At 38.0% G+C, this 19,461-nt stretch overlaps 2 protein-coding genes across 2 annotated transcripts in view; both read left to right on the top strand.

The window, feature by feature from the left end:
- The window catches only part of LOC306867919 (uncharacterized protein), a gene marked incomplete at both ends in the record, with an annotated part of 29,879 nt that extends 19,696 nt beyond the window's left edge, over positions 1-10,183 (top strand). Inside the window, 17 exons of the mRNA XM_079413873.1 lie at positions 85-211; positions 348-502; positions 647-760; positions 860-1,003; positions 1,104-1,169; positions 1,278-1,343; positions 1,433-1,605; positions 1,863-1,939; positions 7,865-7,998; positions 8,134-8,189; positions 8,272-8,419; positions 8,489-8,577; positions 8,668-8,778; positions 9,361-9,528; positions 9,600-9,740; positions 9,833-9,914; positions 10,034-10,183. Coding sequence (XP_079269999.1) covers positions 85-211; positions 348-502; positions 647-760; positions 860-1,003; positions 1,104-1,169; positions 1,278-1,343; positions 1,433-1,605; positions 1,863-1,939; positions 7,865-7,998; positions 8,134-8,189; positions 8,272-8,419; positions 8,489-8,577; positions 8,668-8,778; positions 9,361-9,528; positions 9,600-9,740; positions 9,833-9,914; positions 10,034-10,183 — 2,001 coding nt within the window. The remainder of the gene's footprint in view (positions 1-84; positions 212-347; positions 503-646; positions 761-859; positions 1,004-1,103; positions 1,170-1,277; positions 1,344-1,432; positions 1,606-1,862; positions 1,940-7,864; positions 7,999-8,133; positions 8,190-8,271; positions 8,420-8,488; positions 8,578-8,667; positions 8,779-9,360; positions 9,529-9,599; positions 9,741-9,832; positions 9,915-10,033) is intronic.
- A 2,284-nt stretch (positions 10,184-12,467) lies between these two features.
- LOC306867935 (aminopeptidase N-like) lies at positions 12,468-19,362 on the top strand (the record flags this gene model as incomplete). The annotated part of the gene is made up of 20 exons (XM_079413888.1): positions 12,468-13,048; positions 13,131-13,273; positions 14,035-14,171; positions 14,307-14,433; positions 14,570-14,724; positions 14,856-14,969; positions 15,069-15,212; positions 15,316-15,381; positions 15,490-15,555; positions 15,645-15,817; positions 16,297-16,373; positions 16,861-16,994; positions 17,111-17,166; positions 17,249-17,396; positions 17,476-17,564; positions 17,655-17,765; positions 18,341-18,508; positions 18,595-18,735; positions 18,831-18,912; positions 19,017-19,362. 20 exons carry the CDS (start codon positions 12,468-12,470, stop codon positions 19,164-19,166), a joined length of 2,862 nt encoding a protein of 953 aa, XP_079270014.1. The 3' UTR covers positions 19,167-19,362.
- Between the last annotated feature and the right edge of the window lie 99 nt (positions 19,363-19,461).

The raw sequence follows: 19,461 nt of genomic DNA, 5'->3' as shown, positions 1-19,461 counted from the left end.
TGAAACCTAATGAACAATTTACCAAAGATTTGAAAACAGCATGCGTTCATCTAAAATACTCCATATTATAATTTATGCAAACAGATTCGAATTTTTGCCCGTCAAGAAGCCATAAATGCAGGACAAGGGCAGTATGCACTCAATGTGACTGGACCAATTCTCAAATTCTTTGAGAAGTATTACAATGTCTCCTATCCACTGCCCAAATCAGGTATGATATAACCTAGAATTTATCAGGCAATTCGGTCCTTCTATTATCGAAATTACAGTTTATGAAAGACTAGGTTAATACTTAAACCTTTTACGCTGTTTTAGATATTTTACTCATTCCTCAAAATACTGCACAGATCAAATTACTCTGCCAGACTTCAACTTTGGTGCAATGGAAAACTGGGGGTTAATCACATACAGAGAGACGGCCCTGCTGTATGATGAAGAAATATCCTCAACTGGAAACAAAGAGAGAATCGTTTCTGTTATTGCCCATGAACTTGCCCATCAGGTATAATCAGGATACGTTTTTTATATATATAATTTAAACCCTAAATGGAAAATGCTTTACATAAGTTACTTTTAAGAAACTTGAATTCCAAAGTTCATAACCCCTGTAATTCACCTTTTTACCACCTTCCTCATTCTTTTTTAGTGGTTTGGAAACCTTGTGACTCTCAGGTGGTGGAATGACCTTTGGCTCAATGAAGGCTTTGCATCTTATGTAGAATATCTTGGGGCAGATGAAGCTGAGCCAGACTGGAACATCGTGAGTGTTTGAAGCAAAAGCCAGAGCAATAAAGGATAATTGTTAAGAGCTATCACTAAGAGCAGATGAAATCTTAACTCTTCTATTCCTATCCCACAGAAAGATTTGATCGTTCTTAATGATGTGCACAGAGTTTTCTCCATAGATGCATTGGCCTCGTCTCACCCCTTGTCGTCTAAAGAAGAGGAGATCCAAAGACCAGAGCAAATTAGTGAAGTGTTTGATACGATTTCCTACAGTAAGGTAGTGTGGGAACTGTTTTCTACTTTGACTACAATGTTTAGTAACGACGAACATACAGACTACCTGTAGTTTGTCTGGTAATGCAAGTCTCTTTCTCTAGGGGGCATCAGTACTTAGGATGTTATCTGATTTCCTGACTGAGGAAGTGTTTACTCAAGGCCTCCAAGTAAAAACTCTTTGTATTTTATTCCTTGTTGTGCTGAACAATACAAATGTAATATGCTTATGTGATTTAGAATGCCTTTGTACATTCACAATCGATTAATTTTAACAGACTTACCTGGATCATTTCAAATTCAGCAACACAGTGTACACAGACCTTTGGGAGCATCTTCAAAGGGTATGCTGCAATTAAACAATGCCGTTCAACCATGTCATTATCTGATTTGTTGTCACAAAACACAAGTGCTCACATCTGAAATGTTGTAGGCTGTGGACAGCAGCAATACCAGTCTACCCAGAATTGTGCAAGAGATTATGGACCGCTGGGTTCTTCAAATGGGCTTTCCTGTGGTCACTATTAACACAACAACTGGCCAGATCACACAGGAGCACTTCCTTCTGGACCCTGAAACTAAACCAGACAGGCCATCAGAATTTAAGTATGTCAAAAAGTGTTTTGAAAGAAAAAAAAAATCTGTCATACACCACCAGAGAGAAGTTTGTAGTTTCACCAGAAGATTGAGCAGACATTCTGATTAAAAACTTCAAAAAAGAAAAAAGAAATATATGCACAGATGAATTGTTCACAGTTAGATCAATAACATACATTAATGAATTATATATCCTACTGAAGAATCAATCACAAAGTTTTGTTGAAATGTGGAATTACTATTTCACAATATTCTTAATTTTTCAGTTATGAGTGGTTTGTACCAATTTCCTGGACAAAAAAAGAAGCACCACAAGCCCTATATTGGCTGCTACAGAAAACTGGTGAGTTTTAAGATGACAGTGACAATGACATTGACAGTTATATGACCCGAATTCTGGAAATGTTGGGACGTTTTTTTAAATTGGAATAAAATGAAAACTAAATGACTTTCAAATCACATAAGCCAATATTTTATTCACAATAGATAACATAACAAATGTTTAAACTGAGAAATTTTACAATTGTATGCACAAAATGAGCTCATTTGAAATTTGATGCCTGCTACAGGTCTCAAAATAGTTGGGACGGGGGAAAGTTTACCATTGGTGTAGAATCTCCTCTTCTTTTCACATATGGCTTTGTTTTTGCATGATAGAGCTTTAGTTGGCATCTGCCGATGGCACGGTGGATTGTGTTTACCGACAGTGGTTTCTGGAAGTATTCTTGGGCCCATTTAGTAATGTCAATGACAGAATAATGCCGATGAGTGATGCAGTGTCATCTGAGGGCCCGAAAACCACAGGCATCCAACTAAGGTCTTAGGCCTTGTCCCTTACGCACAGAGTTGAGGAACATTGTTTTTAAAGTGTTCCACAATCTTTTTACGCACTCTTTCACAGATTGGAGAGCCTCTGTCCATCTTTACTTCTAAGAGACTCTGCCTCTCTAAGACATCCCTTTTATAGCTAATTATGTTACAGACCTGATGTCAATTAACTTAATTAGTTGCTAGATGTTCTCCCAGCTGAATTTTTTCAAAATTTCCTGCTCTTTGTTGCCCCCGTGCCAACGTTTTTGAGACCTGTAGGCATCAAATTTGAAATGAGCTCATTTAGTCGATAAAAGTGTAAAATTTCTCCATTTAAAATTTTGTTATGTTCTCTATGTTTTATTGTGAATAAAATATTTGCTCATGTGACTTGAAAGTCTTTTAGTTTACATTTTATTCAAATTTAAAAAGCCTCCCAACATTTCCGGAATTCGGATTGTATTTACTGTGAAAGTGATGGATCATGTAAAACTAACAATTCTGTCATTACATATTCATGTTGTTCCAAATACTTATGAATTTGTGTCTTATGTGGATCTCCAAAGAAGAAGTCTAGCAGAATGCTCAAACTGTTCTTTTCCATAAAATGACAATGAATGGAGACCTGGGGCTCCAAAAGAGCAAAATAAAAGTAGTCCATACTAATTCTATACTACATTCCAAATCTTCTGAAAGCATTAGATTAGATTAGATTAGATTCAACTTTATTGTCATTTATGCAGAGTACAAGTACAGAGCTAATGAAATGCAGTTAGCATCTAACCAGAAGTGCAAGAATATAGTGTTTTATATACATATAAGTGCAGAGTAAGTGAAGATATGATTTACAGAATATACAGTGGAATTGCTATATACAGTATTGAGCAGAGTATATACAGAATATAAAATAGGAATGCAATGTAGGGATTGTATGTACATTATGAACAGAGCAATGTAGATTATATAGATTACAGATTATATATACACATTATGAACAGCAGAAACGTGAGAACAGTGGTAATAAATAAATACAGCTGGATGAATGTGCAAAGTATTGATAGAACAATGTATTCTATGCAAAATAGCAGTAGTGCAATATTTTATAGAAATAGTTTACTGTGCTTGTACAGTAACAACTTTAAACAGTTTATAGTGTAATGACTTTAACAATGTGCAGTCTGTGCAAAATATGAGTAGTGCAAATGCATGTGTTTAAAGTACTGTGACCAGTGCAGTAATAAGCAGGTGCAGGTTAGATTGGTGGTGTGGCGTTCAGAAGTGTCACAGTTTCGGGGAAGAAGCTCTTCCTGAGCCTACTGGTGCGAGAGCGTAGGCACCTGTAACGCCTGCCGGATGGAAGGAGGGTGAAAAGTCCATGGTTAGGGTGAGAGGCATCCTTGATGATGTTTCTTGCCCTGCCCAGACAGCGCTTATAATAAATGTTCTCAATGGAAGTTAACTGGGTGCCGGTGATCCGTTGAGCAGTTTTCACCACCCGCTGGAGTGCTTTGCGGTCAGATGCGGAGCAATTGCTGTACCATACTGAGATGCAGTTCGTGAGTATGCTCTCAATGGTACAGCGGTAGAATTCCACAAGGATCCTGGGATTCAGGTGAACTTTCTTAAGGCTCCTTAAGAAGTAAAGGCGCTGCTGTGCCTTTTTGACCAGAGTAGAGGTGTTATGGGACCAGGTGAGGTCATCAGAGATGTGGATGCCAAGGAACTTGAAACTCGACACACGCTCCACTTCAGCTCCGTTGATGTAGATGGGTGTGTGTGCATGACTCCTAGTCCGCCTGAAGTCCACAATGATCTCCTTTGTCTTCTGGGTGTTTAGCTGTAGATTATTGGTGGCACACCATACAGCCAGGTGCTGCACCTCATCCCTGTAGGCTGATTCATCGTCATCCTTGATCAGACCTACCACCGTGGTGTCATCTGCAAATTTGATTATGGTGTTGGAGCCATAAACAGGAACACAGTCATGGGTGAAGAGGGAGTACAGGAGAGGGCTCAGTACGCAGCCCTGTGGCACGCCGGTGTTCAGGGTGATGATGGAGGAGGAGAGGTTATCTAACTTGACGGACTGAGGTCTGTTAGTCAGAAAATCTAGAATCCAATTACAGATGGGTGTGCTGATTCCAAGCTGGCTGAGCTTGGAGATCAGCTTGGAGGGGACTACTGTATTAAATGCAGAACTGAAGTCCATGAACAGCATTCTCACATGTGTGTTTTGACTGTCCAGGTGGGTGAGGGCAGAGTGAAGCGCTGTTGAGATGGCGTCCTCTGTTGACCTATTGTGGCGATAGGCAAATTGGAATGGGTCCAGTGTAGCAGGGAGACAGGATTTTAGGTGGGATGCAACCAGTTTCTCAAAACACTTGGCAATGATGGGGGTGAGTGCAACAGGACGGAAGTCGTTAGGGACCGAGGCAGTGGAATGTTTCGGTACTGGTACGATGGTGGAGGTTTTGAAGATAGTGGGGACAGTTGTTTGGGCCAGGGACAGATTGAAAATGTCCGTGAAGACCTCAGCTAGCTGCTCCGCACAGGCTTTAAGCACACGACCAGGTATTCTGTCAGGGCCAGCTGCCTTCCGTGCATTCACCTTACGCAAAGTGGAGTAAACGTCTGATGTGGAGAGAGTGAGAGGCAGTTCACTGGGTTGATGCTCAGCTTTGAGTGAGATCTCCTTATTATTTTGATCAAAACGAGCATAAAAGTGGTTGAGCTCGTTTGGGAGGGAGGCAGAGCTGGAGGGGGGCACAGAGTTAGGTGGTTTGTAATCCGTGATAGATTGTATGCCTTGCCACATACGCCGGGGGTCTGAAGAATTGAAGTGTTCTTCAATCTTCTGTTTGTGTGTGAGTTTGGCCTGGCAGATACCCTTCCTCAGGTTGGCTCTGGCTGAGCTGTAAGCCTCCTGGTCTCCAGACCTGAAGGCTGCATCTCTTGCTTTGAGCAGGAGGCGAACCTCTCTGTTCATCCAGGGCATATGATAACTATTAAAAAATATGGACATTCTGCTAAATTTATTTATGTTCTACAGAGAAGACATAATGATGTAAATGATGACACATGTTTTGGTGAACTTCTTATCCTTCGATGTTAATAAAGGACAAAACTGTTTTTGCTTTAAAGGGTTCATATGATGCTTTTTTAAAGATCATTATTTTGTGTAACAGAATATGTTAACATGTTTTATTGTTCAAAAAACATTATTTTTCAAATACTGTACATTATTGTAGGTCCTCTATGCCCCGCCTCTCTCAAACGCTTTGTTTTCTACAAAGTCCCTCCTTCTGACAAGCGCAGTCTGCTCTTATTAGCCAACTGGCACAGTGCATTGTGATTGGCCGAACACCACAAGCACTCGTCGGAAATGTAACGCCCCTTTCCATAAAGCTTCAGCTTTCAAAATTATGGTAAAAGAAAGACAGTAAATAATGTCCTAAGTTTTACCATTAGTTCAAGCCCGAGAGGGGAACAGAGTCGCGTGACAGACACAGTGATGAAGCTCATATGTGTTTGCACACAAGCCGTGATTGTGTGACAGTTTCTCTCTCTCTCTCACACACACACACAGACACACACACACACATACACGACGCGCAAAATTCTGCATTTAAACAGTCAATAGCAAATACTTATAACTTATACTTATAACTAATAACGAAACATACAGTCGCTGATTAAGAAGCACCAGATTGTCATAGCAAAGTCAGAATTACCTCCTCTCCTAGGTTCACGAAACGGTCGTCCATATGTGTTGCTGTTCTGTTGTAAGTAATCTTAATGATCCGTAAATGCATCTACTTTCTGAAGGCCAAATAACGTGCTTTTGCTTTCACCTAGAAACACACAGCGTCTCCCTGTCATGACTGCATCAACACTACTGCGGTCACTGAAACCATGCCTTCTTTCCTCGCGTGAACAGTTGGGCTGCATTATGCAAATATTTCCACATCTTGACGTCAAGATGTGGGGGCGTGTTTGAACGAGCCGTTTTAGGGGGGCGTGGCAGAGTCTTAACTTTGATAAAGAATATCTCTTTGGTTTTGAGACTTTAGTCTTTGCAACTTCAGGGATCTTATTGGATTGGATTGGATTGGATTCAATTTATTGTCATTGCACATGTAGGTACAAGGCAACGAAATGCAATAGAGAAGAAGAATACAGCACAACATGAGGAAAGAAAGGAGAAAAAAATAATCCTCACACTATGCTCCAAAACGGGAGTACAGTGTGAGAACAGACAAAAACCTCAGCATAGAGCACAATCAATATAGGAACACACAACTTGCAGTAGGGTGATAGTAATCCAGATCAGACGAACAGCCATCCGGTCTGCAGCCATTACAGCGCCAACACAGACCCGTTTATCAGACTGACGGGAAGAAGCGGCAAAGGCATTGGATGGGGGTAATGGGAGGTGAATGAATATCTGTATGTATGAGCGTATGAGTGTGTGTATGTGTAAGTTTGTGTGCCTAGAGATCCGCCGCGCTGGCATTCCAAACAAGTTGTCTCAGTCCGCAGATTTGTGGTGCGACATAGCAATTGCCATGGAAACAACCTTGGCCGGAACCCAAACGCTCGACAATCACAAGGTGTCTGTTGAGGGGGGAGAGAAGAAAGAGCGTCTCCCTGCAGCATTCATCCAGGGAGTTAGATTCCAGAGCAACCTTGCCAAGCTGTCTGTTGTTTTGGGAAGCCGAAAAGAGATAAGATTGTTTGGTCTTTGGGCGAACAGCTGCCTTCTAATTTCACAGCTATTCTCATTGTCCATTCTGATCTCCTTGTCCATCAATTTTCCTTTCCAAAGCCGAGAGCTTAGCCGTGATCGAATCCATATTGCAGTTAATAGTCTCTGTCTCAGAGCCGACCGCTCTGCCCACTGCTTCAATCGTGATGGGCAGCCTTGTGAGGTTTTGGACAGCTGTTCCCGTCTCCTGAATTCTCCGATAACCCAGGGCAAAGCCTAATCCAATCAGCAGAAACCCAGTTATCATGGTTCCGAATAGGTAGATGTCTTCAATGTCCTCCACGGAAAGAGCCGCCAGACACACGACCCGCCACCTCTCCCATGCGTCCATCGTGTAGCCAGCTGCGAAAGTCCCAGCAGGACACTTGGGTTCTCCCGATCCCAAACTTCTAGTCGAGAAGATGGTGTCAATTGCGTTAAGAGACCAGTTGATCAGATCCATAATTTCGGTTTTGTAGAATAGTGCAGAGAGAGTCTCTTAAGTGTTAGACAAGGACAAGACGAGAGAGCAAGCAGGGGAGATAAGGGTAGGGAGAGGAAGAAAATGCGACCCACCTTTGCTGAGAGCCAAACGAGAAACACAATCTATGCACAATCAGCTTTTAACCCTCCAAAGAGAAAGGAAAACTTGAAATCACATCATATGACCCCTTTAACAATTCCATGTATCTCTGCTCTACATTTCTAATTTAGAACAATCGGATCACATGAAAATTAGTGGTGATGAGTGGGTTCTGGCCAACATCAATGTGACAGGATACTACAGGGTTAACTATGATAATGAAAACTGGCAACGCCTACTTAATGTACTCCAGACTTCAAGACAGGTGAGAAGAATTACCTTTATTAAAATAGAGGGTAATATTGATGAAGATACTTTGAGAAAGATAAGATTTTGATTAGATTCTTTTGAGTTCAGCATAATAATTGATGGTAATCTTTTTTAATTTGATTTCGTTTAGAGCATTCCAGTTATTAACCGGGCACAGATAATTGATGATTCTTTTAACCTGGCCAAGTGAGACCTGAACTTCTTTCTTCAAAGTTATGAGTGTAATTTCCAGTCACTCCAAATGCTAATAACATCTTTACCTTTACAGAGCAGGAATTGTTGAAACAACACTGGCTCTAAGAACTACACTGTTCCTAGCCTCTGAAACGGAGTACATGCCGTGGGAGTCTGCACTCGATAACCTGGACTACTTTTACCTCATGTTTGATCGCACAGAGTTGTACGGCCCCATGCAGGTAAGTTTATTTCATAATGTCAACTCAACTGAGCTTGAATTCTAACATCACATTATTTCATACCTGCAGACATACGTTAGAAAACAGGTGAAAGGTTTGTTTGAATACTTCACAACGCTTACAAATTGGGAGGATGTGCCTCCAGGACATACTGACCAGTAAGTTATGTAAATACACAGTAGTGACAATAAATGCTCAGATTTGCTCTCAAGCATGTATTTATTGTATCAATTTCTTTGTATCTGCAGATATAATCAAGTAAATGCACTCAGAGTTGCCTGCAGCACTGGCCTTGAAGCCTGTACCACTCTCGTCAAAACATGGTTCCAACAGTGGATGGAAAATCCAAATATCAACCCGTGAGTTTCACTCAATACAAATCTTAGAGAGTATCTGATGATGTTCCCTGAGTGCATCACAGTTACATTGTAAATGCTGTTGAGGTTTACCATAATCACAGATATTATATTTAATATTATTAGCATTCAATTTTATATTATCCAAATATATTTTCTTTATAGTCATTTAAAGTTGCCCCAAAAATTATTTCACACTTAAAAATGTCTGAATGTCATTGCATTAGATACATGGTAAACTTCACAAAACAAAAGATTTTAAAATGGTTAAGTTGTAAAGGTTAAAGCAATAAATATTTTAAGAAATATTTTAAAATGTAATACAAGTAGTGTTTAGACACATTTTGATTGTCAAACATTATTATAACATGTCTGTAGTGTGAATTATACTTGAATTATACTCAGAAAATAATTATTTTGGACACTTGGTACATTTAAATATTTCATTGATTCATTCACTCTATTTTATTTAATGAATCCTTGCAGCATTTCAGTACTTTAGTAATTTTGTAGTTCATAAGCTTATTACCTTAAATTAATATATTACCATTTAACTGTCATTTTAAAATTTTCTCACTGCTTCAGCATTAAGGCCAATTTGAGGTCTACAGTGTACTGCAGTGCCATTGCTGCAGGTGGTGAGAGGGAGTGGGACTTTGCTTGGGAGATGTTTGAAAAAGCTACTGTTGCTTCAGAGAAAGATAAACTGAGAGCTGCCATGGCATGTGCCACCAAGCCCTGGTTACTGAACAGGTGAGCTCACTGCAGGTTACTGCTGACAAATACATACAGTTCTCATTGTATTTAGTTAATTTATGTTGTAGGTATCTCAAATACACTTTGGACCCAGAAAAAATTCGGAAACAAGATGCCACCTCTACCATCATCAGCATTGCAAGAAATGTGGTCGGCCAACCGTTGGCCTGGGATTTTGTTAGAGCCAACTGGGAGTACATTTTCAATCAGTAAGAAAATATTTGGGTCCTATGTTTATATTTGCTTAAAACACAGAGTAGTTTTCTATAACTGCACATCTTCTTCTTTTATTCTCCATTAGGTATGGAGGTGGATCTTTCTCTTTCTCTAATCTGATCAATGGCGTCACAAAGAGATTCTCAAGTGAATTTGAATTGCAACAGGTATGTGATCTTCCCCAGGACTGCTTTATTTATTTGACTGTCATCTTGTACAACAGAAACTAATATGTTACTTATATTTTATATTTTTCATAATCTACTTCCCTGTTTTAAACACACAGCTGATACAGTTCAGGGATGACTACACTCACATAGGTTTTGGTTCAGGAAGCCTAGCCATTCAGCAATCCATAGAGAGGACTACCGCCAACATCAAATGGGTTGAAAAGTACCAGAAATCAATCTCTGAATGGTTCAGAAATCCATTGTAACTATAAAAGATGCATGTAGTTTGTTTGCTCTGAGGAGGAGAGGAGCACTGGAACATTGTTTTGCTTGGCCTAGATGCATTAAAGGAAATTATTATTTATTATAATAATAATTTGCTGAATAATAATGCCGGATATTGCTGAATCCTTGTATATTCCAGAGCTACTTTCTTATTAATTGTCTTTTTTTTTGTAAAATAATAAATTGTGTAATGATAAAATAACTTCGTAGAATGAAAGAGAACTGAATATAATAGTTCAGAACTCTTTGGTATTTATCAATTTAATATTTTGTCTGATGAAAATAAAAACCTCAATCCATGAACTAATTTGTATTTTTGAACTATAATACTTTATATGTTACAGTACTCTAGGGATGGTAAACCATAACCATTATTTTATTTTTTCTGTATTTTTTTTGTAGTATACCATTATTATTTTTATATTGTGAATATGTATCTTTAATTACATTTTGTCATTTGAACAACCAGTCAGTAAACAACCTTGTCTCACGAAACCTATTGAGCAACAGTTTCCCAATTTCATAATCAGATTTTCATATTAGACAAAAAAACAAAAACAAAAAAACTCACATTTCAGTGAGGAAGTCAGTTGTCAAATCTGTAACAGCTCTAAATGATTGACAGACTGAGTGGAACAAACCTCTACCTCTAAAATGGAATTAAGGCTGTTTTGTGAATCTGTCATTAAAAAGAACCAGGGCTGCGTTTCTATGGGATCTGAAGTCATCAACTCCATCTCTTCTGACTTTAAAGATGCAGAATATTTAATAGCAAGATTTCATTTTATTTAATTAAAACAAAATATATATAAATAAATACAAATAAAATATGTATTGTGTTCAGAAAATTTGAATTATATCTTGACCTGTTAAAAATAATTTATGACATGGCAAATAAAAAATGATCATATAAAATCTTTATATTTTTAAGGGATTGCTAAGGTGAGTTTTATGGAGTCTGGTGACTTTGTTGAACACCTCATTTATAGCTGATACGGGTTAAATTGATGAGGGTGGGATGCCGTAAAAACTGATAATCACTACACCCATGCATTTTCAAATGAATTGTCTATCTTGTGTTATTGGCTATATTTTCTTAGATACTAATCTAAATGATAAATGTCACCCCTTGTACAATGTTCCACCATAAAAAATACAAATCCAAAGGCCAAATCATTGTATTACTTTCATCTTTTATTTTAGTTTTGACGTCCAATTTCAAAGTCCAGCTTGACGACCACAGAGAGTGGTATTTTTACAAGTTCATTTGTTACTAACCCTGTCCTTTGCTCCTACGCAAGGTAATTTAGCTAAAATATGGTTAAAATATAATTTTCCATCAAAGAGTATAGTTGTATGACAGTGACTTTTAGTTATCCTTTAACAGTTATGCCAGAAATTAAGTGTCTGTACAAGCAGTTACACAAGCAGATGCTTCTGAGGACATTGTCTTTTTTGTGAAGTGCAGGTTTATGTTAGCAAATTAAAATCAGCTTGAATGGATTTACAGCAGTGCACTTAGATTCTCATTAAATAGGCAAAAATGGCTATATATCAAGAAAATATATTTATACAAATATATTATGCTTATGCACTGATCAGCCACAACATTAAAACCATCTTCCTAATATAGACTCCACAAGACCTCTGAACATGTCCTGCTGTATCTGGCACCAAGACATTAGCAGCAGATCCTTCAAGTCCTGCGAGGTGGGGCCAGCACATCCCATAGATGATCAATTGGGTTGAGATCTTAGAAATTTGGAAGCCAAGGCAACACCATGGAATTTTTGTTATTTTCCTCAAACCATTCCTGAACAAATTTTGCATTGTATCAGGGCGCATTATCTTTCTGAATACGCCTACTTCCATCAGGGAGCACCATTGCCATTAGGGTGTATGTGGACTGCAACAATCTTTAGGTAGGTGGTATGTGTCAAAATAACATCCACATTAATGCCAGAACTTAAGATTTCCCAGCAGAACATTGCCCAGATCATAACACTGTTTCTGCCAGTCTGCCTTCTTCCCATAGTGCCTTAATTGTATCTTCAAAACAGAATATGTGGCCTTACCACATTTCGATAACACAGGTATCAATGACCCTCTGAAACCCAGAGGTTCTAGATACCCTTTTGTACACTGGAGCTGTGATGTGTTAATGGGTGAACCATTAATTCATGTGGGAGGAGAATCTTCCCAAGCCTTAAATAAAACCTTGCGCAGATGTCTGTTTCACTCCTCTCATCCTGTCACTGCTGAAACATGGGGAAGGGTTTCTTCATCAGTAAAACTGTCGGGATAGTAGGGATTGTGTTAGGTGCTGGAGCACTAGCCACAATCATCGCACTCTCGGTGGTCTACTCCCAAGAGAAGTCCAAGAACAACGAAAATGAGGTTAAGCCCACAGGTGCAGTAACATCAGTTCCAACAACGGAACCATCCAATGAACCATGGGACCAGTGGCGCCTTCCTCAGACTATTAGTCCACAAACCTACAATGTCACTCTGTGGCCCCGTCTCCAGCCGGATCCAACCGGACTCTACATCTTCACAGGGATGTCCAGTGTGGTCTTCAGATGTGTGGAAAAGACAAACCTCATCCTCATTCACTCCAATAAGCTGAACATGACACTGCAACCCACCTTGACGGCTCTTGGAAGCAAGCCAGCTCCTACCATTGAATCAATTGTGATGCACACAAAAACACAGTATATGGCAATTCATCTAAAAGATGAATTAACTGAAGGGGAAAGCTACGAGCTCTACACAGAATTTGTAGGGGAGCTTGCAGATGACTTGGGAGGCTTCTACCGAAGTGAATACTATGAGAATGGAGTGAAGAAGTAAGAAGTTGATTCATCTTGTCAGTTCCTCCTATTCTACAAAAGGCTGTTCATGTATCGTTAAATCTCCTTTCTTTTTTAGAGTGGTTGCCACAACTCAGATGCAGGCAACAGATGCCAGGAAGGCTTTCCCTTGCTTTGATGAACCTGCAATGAAAGCAGTATTCCACATCACTCTTTACCATGATCCAGCAACCGTAGCCCTCTCCAATGGTGTTGTGATAGGTAAATGAACACTTTCTTCTGTACAGGAGCAGTTTGGGCAAACTGCTTTGAAAGTGTAGCTTGCCAAGCTGCAAGTTAATCATAAATTAAAAAAAAAAAAACTACAGTGAAGTAGCTTTGAAAAAGTAGTTAGCTATACTAACAGCTAGAAACAAAAAGTGGCTACATTGAAGTAATTTAGGGGGACTGTATGTCTTTATAATTATAAAATATAACAATCATTATACATTCATAATTTAATCAGTCATATTTTGCTCATTCAATAGCAATGAGGGATTTTACATGAATTCATTTCAATTAGTGTGACATCACATTTGAATGGGTAAATTATATTAAATTAATACAACAGAAACACTATAATTTACATAACCTAGTCGACAACATAATACACAGTATGGGGTCTCATAATGGTGAATTAATTAGCGAACATGTTAATTTAAATGAATTGCCATTATATGCCGATTCACCAGAATAAATCAGATTTTTCGATGATAAATATTAGTGAAAGAGCAAAGTTCAAGATGAATCGATTGACTAGAATGAATCAGACTTTCCTACACTGGAGGAAAAGTGAGAGTTAGAAAGTGGGATTATTTCTTTAGTTTAAAAACAGCAATGTAGCATTTGGTTGCCGTACACTGCTACTCCTTTGCTAAAGTAGTTTATTTCTGATGAATCAGTTTGCTTTATTCCTTCAAACTGATTTCAAGGAAATTAGATGTTCGGTGTTTCATCAGTAAATGTCTCTTTTCAACTTACAGACAAGGTTAACGTCACCGTGGATGAAACTTTTGTTACCAGAACAACATTTGCGCCAACAGAAGTAATGTCGACATATTTGTTGGCATTTATTGTCAGCGATTTTGGCTTCATTGAACAAAACATTGAAAATCTGCAGGTAATAGATCATTTAACAGGATCATTAGACAAACCTGGACCACTTTAATAATGAAACCTACTTTACAATTTACCAAAGATTTTAAAACAGCATGTGTTCATCTAAAATACTGCATATTATCATTTATACAAACAGATTCGAATTTTTGCCCGTCAAGAAGCCATAAATGCAAGGCAAGGGCAGTATGCGCTCAATGTGACTGGACCAATTCTCAGATTCTTTGAGAGTTATTACAATGTCCCCTATCCACTGCCCAAATCAGGTAAGAACCTAAGATATGACCTATAATTTATGAGGCTGTTCAGTGGTCGAAATGACAATTTATGTCAGACTAGGTTAATACTTAAACCTTTTAGGCAAATTTAGATGTTTCACTCATTCCTCAAAATATTGCACAGATCAAATCGCTCTGCCAGACTTCAACGCTGGAGCAATGGAAAACTGGGGTTTAATCACATACAGAGAGACGGCCCTGCTGTACGATGAAGAAGTGTCCTCAAATGGAAACAAAGAGAGAATTGTTACTATTATTGCCCATGAACTTGCTCATCAGGTATAATCAGGAGTCCTTTTTTCCAATTTGAACCATAGGAAATGCTTTACATAAGTTACTTTTATCAACTTCACAACTATAAAGTTTACATTCCCTGTAATTCACCTTTTCACCACCTTCCTCTTTTTTAGTGGTTTGGAAACCTTGTGACTATCAGGTGGTGGAATGACCTGTGGCTCAATGAAGGTTTTGCATCTTATGTAGAATATCTTGGGGCAGATGAAGCTGAGCCGGATTGGAACATTGTGAGTGTTTGAAGCAAAAGCCAGAGCAATAAAGGATAATTGTTAAGAGCTATCACTAAGAGCAGATGAAATCCTAACTCTTCTATTCCTATCCCACAGAAAGATTTGATCGTTCTTAATGATGTGCACAGAGTTTTTGCCATAGATGCATTGGCCTCGTCTCACCCCTTGTCGTCTAAAGAAGAGGAGATCCAAAGACCAGAGCAAATTAGTGAAGTGTTTGATACTATTTCCTACAGTAAGGTAGTGTGGGAACTGTTTTCTATGTTGACTATAATAATGTCTAATAATGAAGAACATACAGACTACGTGTAGTTTGTCTGGTAATGCAAGTCTCTTCCTCTAGGGGGCATCAGTACTTAGGATGTTATCTGATTTTCTGACTGAGACAGTGTTTACTCAAGGCCTCCAGGTAAAAACCCTTTGTACACTATTCCTTGTTGTACTGTACAATAAAAATGAAATATGCTTTTGTGATGGAGAATGCGTTTGTATATTCACAACAAATTTGTTTCAACAGACTTATCTGGATCATTTCAAATTCAGCAACACAGTGTACACAGACCTTTGGGAGCATCTTCAAAGGGTATGCTGCAATTAAACAATGCTGTTCAACCATGTCATTATCTGATTTGTTGTCACAAAACACAAGTGCTCACATCTGAAATGTTGTAGGCTGTGGACAGCAGCAGTACCAATCTTCCCAGTACTGTGCAAGAGATTATGGACCGCTGGGTTCTTCAAATGGGCTTTCCCGTGGTCACTATTAACACGGCAACTGGTCAGATCACACAGGAGCACTTCCTCCTGGACCCTGAAACTAAACCAGACAGGCCATCAGAATTTAAGTAAGTCAAAAATTATTTAGAAAAAAATACTATTTATCACAAAGCACCTGTTACTAATTTCAAATCACAGCGCAGTTGACTAGATACTTTAAAGTCTTCTTTTCTTCCATATTGTGACATGATACATTTGAGTAAAACAGACAATTGGTTGTTGATTGGATGGAGGCAGATTAGTTAAATGTGAGATTGCAGTTGATTGTAAGAAAGGGGTGGGGTTAAAACAGACTAAATGATTGGACTTGCATACGTCACCAGAGAGAAATCTGGAAGATTGAGCTGACATTCTGAAAAAAAAAAAAAATGAGATAATAGTATTTTTTTATAAAATATGCAGAGATGAATTGTTCATACAGTAATTAGATCAATGACATGCATTTAGAATGAATTCTCTTTTCATACCAACTTATTACATATATTCTACTTGATAAGTTCTGTTGAAATGTGGAATTACCATATCACAATATTATTCATTTTTTCAGTTATGAGTGGTTTGTACCAATTTCATGGAAAAAGAAAGAAGCAGCACAGGCCCTATATTGGCTGCTACAGAAAACTGGTGAGTTTAAAGATGACAGTGGCAATAATGTTAGCATTATATTTATTGTGGAAGTGATAGAATTAAAATTATAATTCTGTCATTACATATTCATGTTGTTCCAAATCCTTATGACTTTGTTTCTTATGTGGAACACCAAAGGAGAAGTTTAGCAGACTGTTCTGTTCCATACAATGACAGTGAATGGAGACCTGGGGCTGTCAAGCTCCAAAATAGCGAAATAGAAGTAGTCCATACTTTTTGTATAATACTATATTCCAAATCTTCTGAAAGCATATGATAACAATTTAAACAAATATGGACATTCTGCTAAATTTGTTCCACAGAGAAAAGAAAGCCATGATGTAGAGTAAATGATGACAGGTTTTTCATGTTTTGGTGAACTTTGCATGTGATTTTATTCGCAAACTATCATTTGATGTTAAAAGGACAACACTGTATTTGCTTTAACAAATCCATGTATCTCTGCTCTACATTTGTAATTTAGACCAATCGGATCACATGAAAATTAATGGTGATGAGTGGGTTCTGGCCAACATCAATGTGACAGGATACTACAGGGTTAACTATGATAATGAAAACTGGCAACGCCTACTTAATGTACTCCAGACTTCAAGACAGGTAAGAAGAATTACATTTATTAAATTAGAAGGTAATATTGATGAAGATACTTACAGCAATATTTGGATTGTTTTTTATTCAGCATAATAATTTGATTTCAATTTGATTTCATTTAGAGCATTCCAGTTATTAACCGGGCACAGATAATTGATGATTCTTTTAACCTGGCCAAGTAAGATCTGAACTCCATTCTTCAAAGTTATGAGTGTAATTTCCAGTCACTCCAAATGCTAATAGCATCTTTACCTTTACAGAGCAGGAATTGTTGAAACGACACTGGCTCTAAGAACTACACTGTTCCTAGCCTCTGAAACGGAGTACATGCCGTGGGAGTCTGCTCTCGATAACCTGGACTACTTTTACCTCATGTTTGATCGCACAGAGTTGTACGGCCCCATGCAGGTAAGTTTGTCTATGAATATTTCAGAATGTCAACTCAACTGAGCTTGAATTCTAACATCACATTATTTCATACCTGCAGACATATGTTGGAAAACAGGTAAAACATTTGTTTGAATACTTCACAACGCTTACAAATTGGGAGGATGTGCCTCCAGGACATACTGACCAGTAAGTCATGTAAATACACAGTAGTGACAATAAATGCTCAGATTTGCTCTCAAGCATGTATTTATTGTATCAATGTCTTTGTATCTGCAGATATAATCAAGTAAATGCACTCAGAGTTGCCTGCAGCACCGGCCTTGAAGCCTGTACCACTCTCGTCAAAACATGGTTCCAACAGTGGATGGAAAATCCAAATATCAACCCGTGAGTTTCACTCAATACAAATCTTAGAGAGTATATGATGATGTTTCCTGTGCATCAAATTTAAAATGCATATTTATGCAGACTATTTACTTCTTAGTTTTATATGATTATTATAATAAATGTTTCTGATGTTTGTAATACTCACAGATATTGTAATTAATATAATTGGCAATCAGTTTTATTTTGTCCATAGGCTTTTAAAGTTGCCCAAAAAAGTATTTGGATATTTTAGACACACTTAAAAATGTCTCGATGTCATTGCATTAGATACAGGATAAACTTCACAAAACGAAAGATTGCTACTGGTTAAGTTTTAAAGTATAAAGCAATAAATATGTTAAGAAATATTTTAAAATGTAATACAAATAGCATTTAGACAAATTTTGGTTGTCAAACATTATTAGAACATGTCTGTAGTGTGACTTATACTTGAATTATACTCAGAAAAGTTTTCAGAAAAAGTTTTGAATCATTTTGGACATTTGGTATATTTAAATAAATTCAGTATTTTTATAAATTGTAATCTTATTACCTCAGATTAATAGATTACCATTTAAATTATCTTACTGCTTCAGGATTAAGCCCAATTTGAGGTCTACAGTGTACTGCAGTGCTATTGCTGCAGGTGGTGAGAAGGAGTGGGAATTTGCTTGGGGGGAGTTCGAAAACGCCACTGTCGCTTCAGAGAAAGATAAACTGAGAGCTGCCATGGCATGTGCCACCGAGCCCTGGTTACTGAACAGGTGAGATCACTGCAGGTTACTGCTGACAAATGCATACATCTCTCATTGTAGTTAGCTAAATACATGTGCTTTGATTTATGTTGTAGGTATCTCAAATACACTTTGGATCCAAACAAAATTCGGAAACAAGATGCCACTTCTACCATCATCAGCATTGCAAGCAATGTGGTCGGCCAACCGTTGGCCTGGGATTTTGTTAGAGCCAACTGGGAGTACATTTTCAATCAGTAAGAAAACAATTTGGGGCCTATGTTTATATTTGCTTAAAACACAGATAGCAGTTTTCTATAACTGCATATCCACTTATTTTATTCTCCATTAGGTATGGAGGTGGATCTTTCTCTTTCTCTAATCTGATCAATGGCATCACAAAGAGATTCTCAACTAAATTTGAATTGCAACAGGTATGTGATCTTCCCCAGGACTGCTTTATTTTTTTTGACTGTCATCTACAGAAAAACTTATATTTGAGTGTTTCTTAATCTACTTTCCTGTTTTAAAAACACAGCTGATACAGTTCAGGGATGACTACGCTCACATAGGTTTTGGTTCAGGAACCCTAGCCATTCAGCAATCCATCGAGAGGACTACCGCCAACATCAAATGGGTCGAAAAGAACCAACAAGCAGTCTTAGAGTGGTTCAAAAATCCATCATAACTAAAAAAAGCACACACTATTTGTTTGCTCTGAGGAGGAGAAGAACCCAGGGACATTGTTTTGCCTGGCCAAGATGAGCATTAAAGGAAATGATTATTTATTGTAGGTAATGCTGAATCCCAGTATATTCCAGAGCTCCTTTCTTCCTATGATGATGTACAGTATACAAATATCTTTCCTTAAGGCATGCCTTATTTTATAATTATCTATTTCCCTTTGATTTTGTTTGTAAAAAAAAAAAAAAAATTGTGTAATGATAAAACAAGTTTGTAGAATGAAACAGAACTGAATATGC

This window comes from Barbus barbus (genome assembly GCF_936440315.1).
Source record: "Barbus barbus genome assembly, chromosome: 50".
Classification (NCBI taxonomy): Eukaryota; Metazoa; Chordata; class Actinopteri; order Cypriniformes; family Cyprinidae; genus Barbus; species Barbus barbus.
Note: the sequence above shows the minus strand (reverse complement) of the source record. Positions and strands in the feature narration are given on the sequence as shown.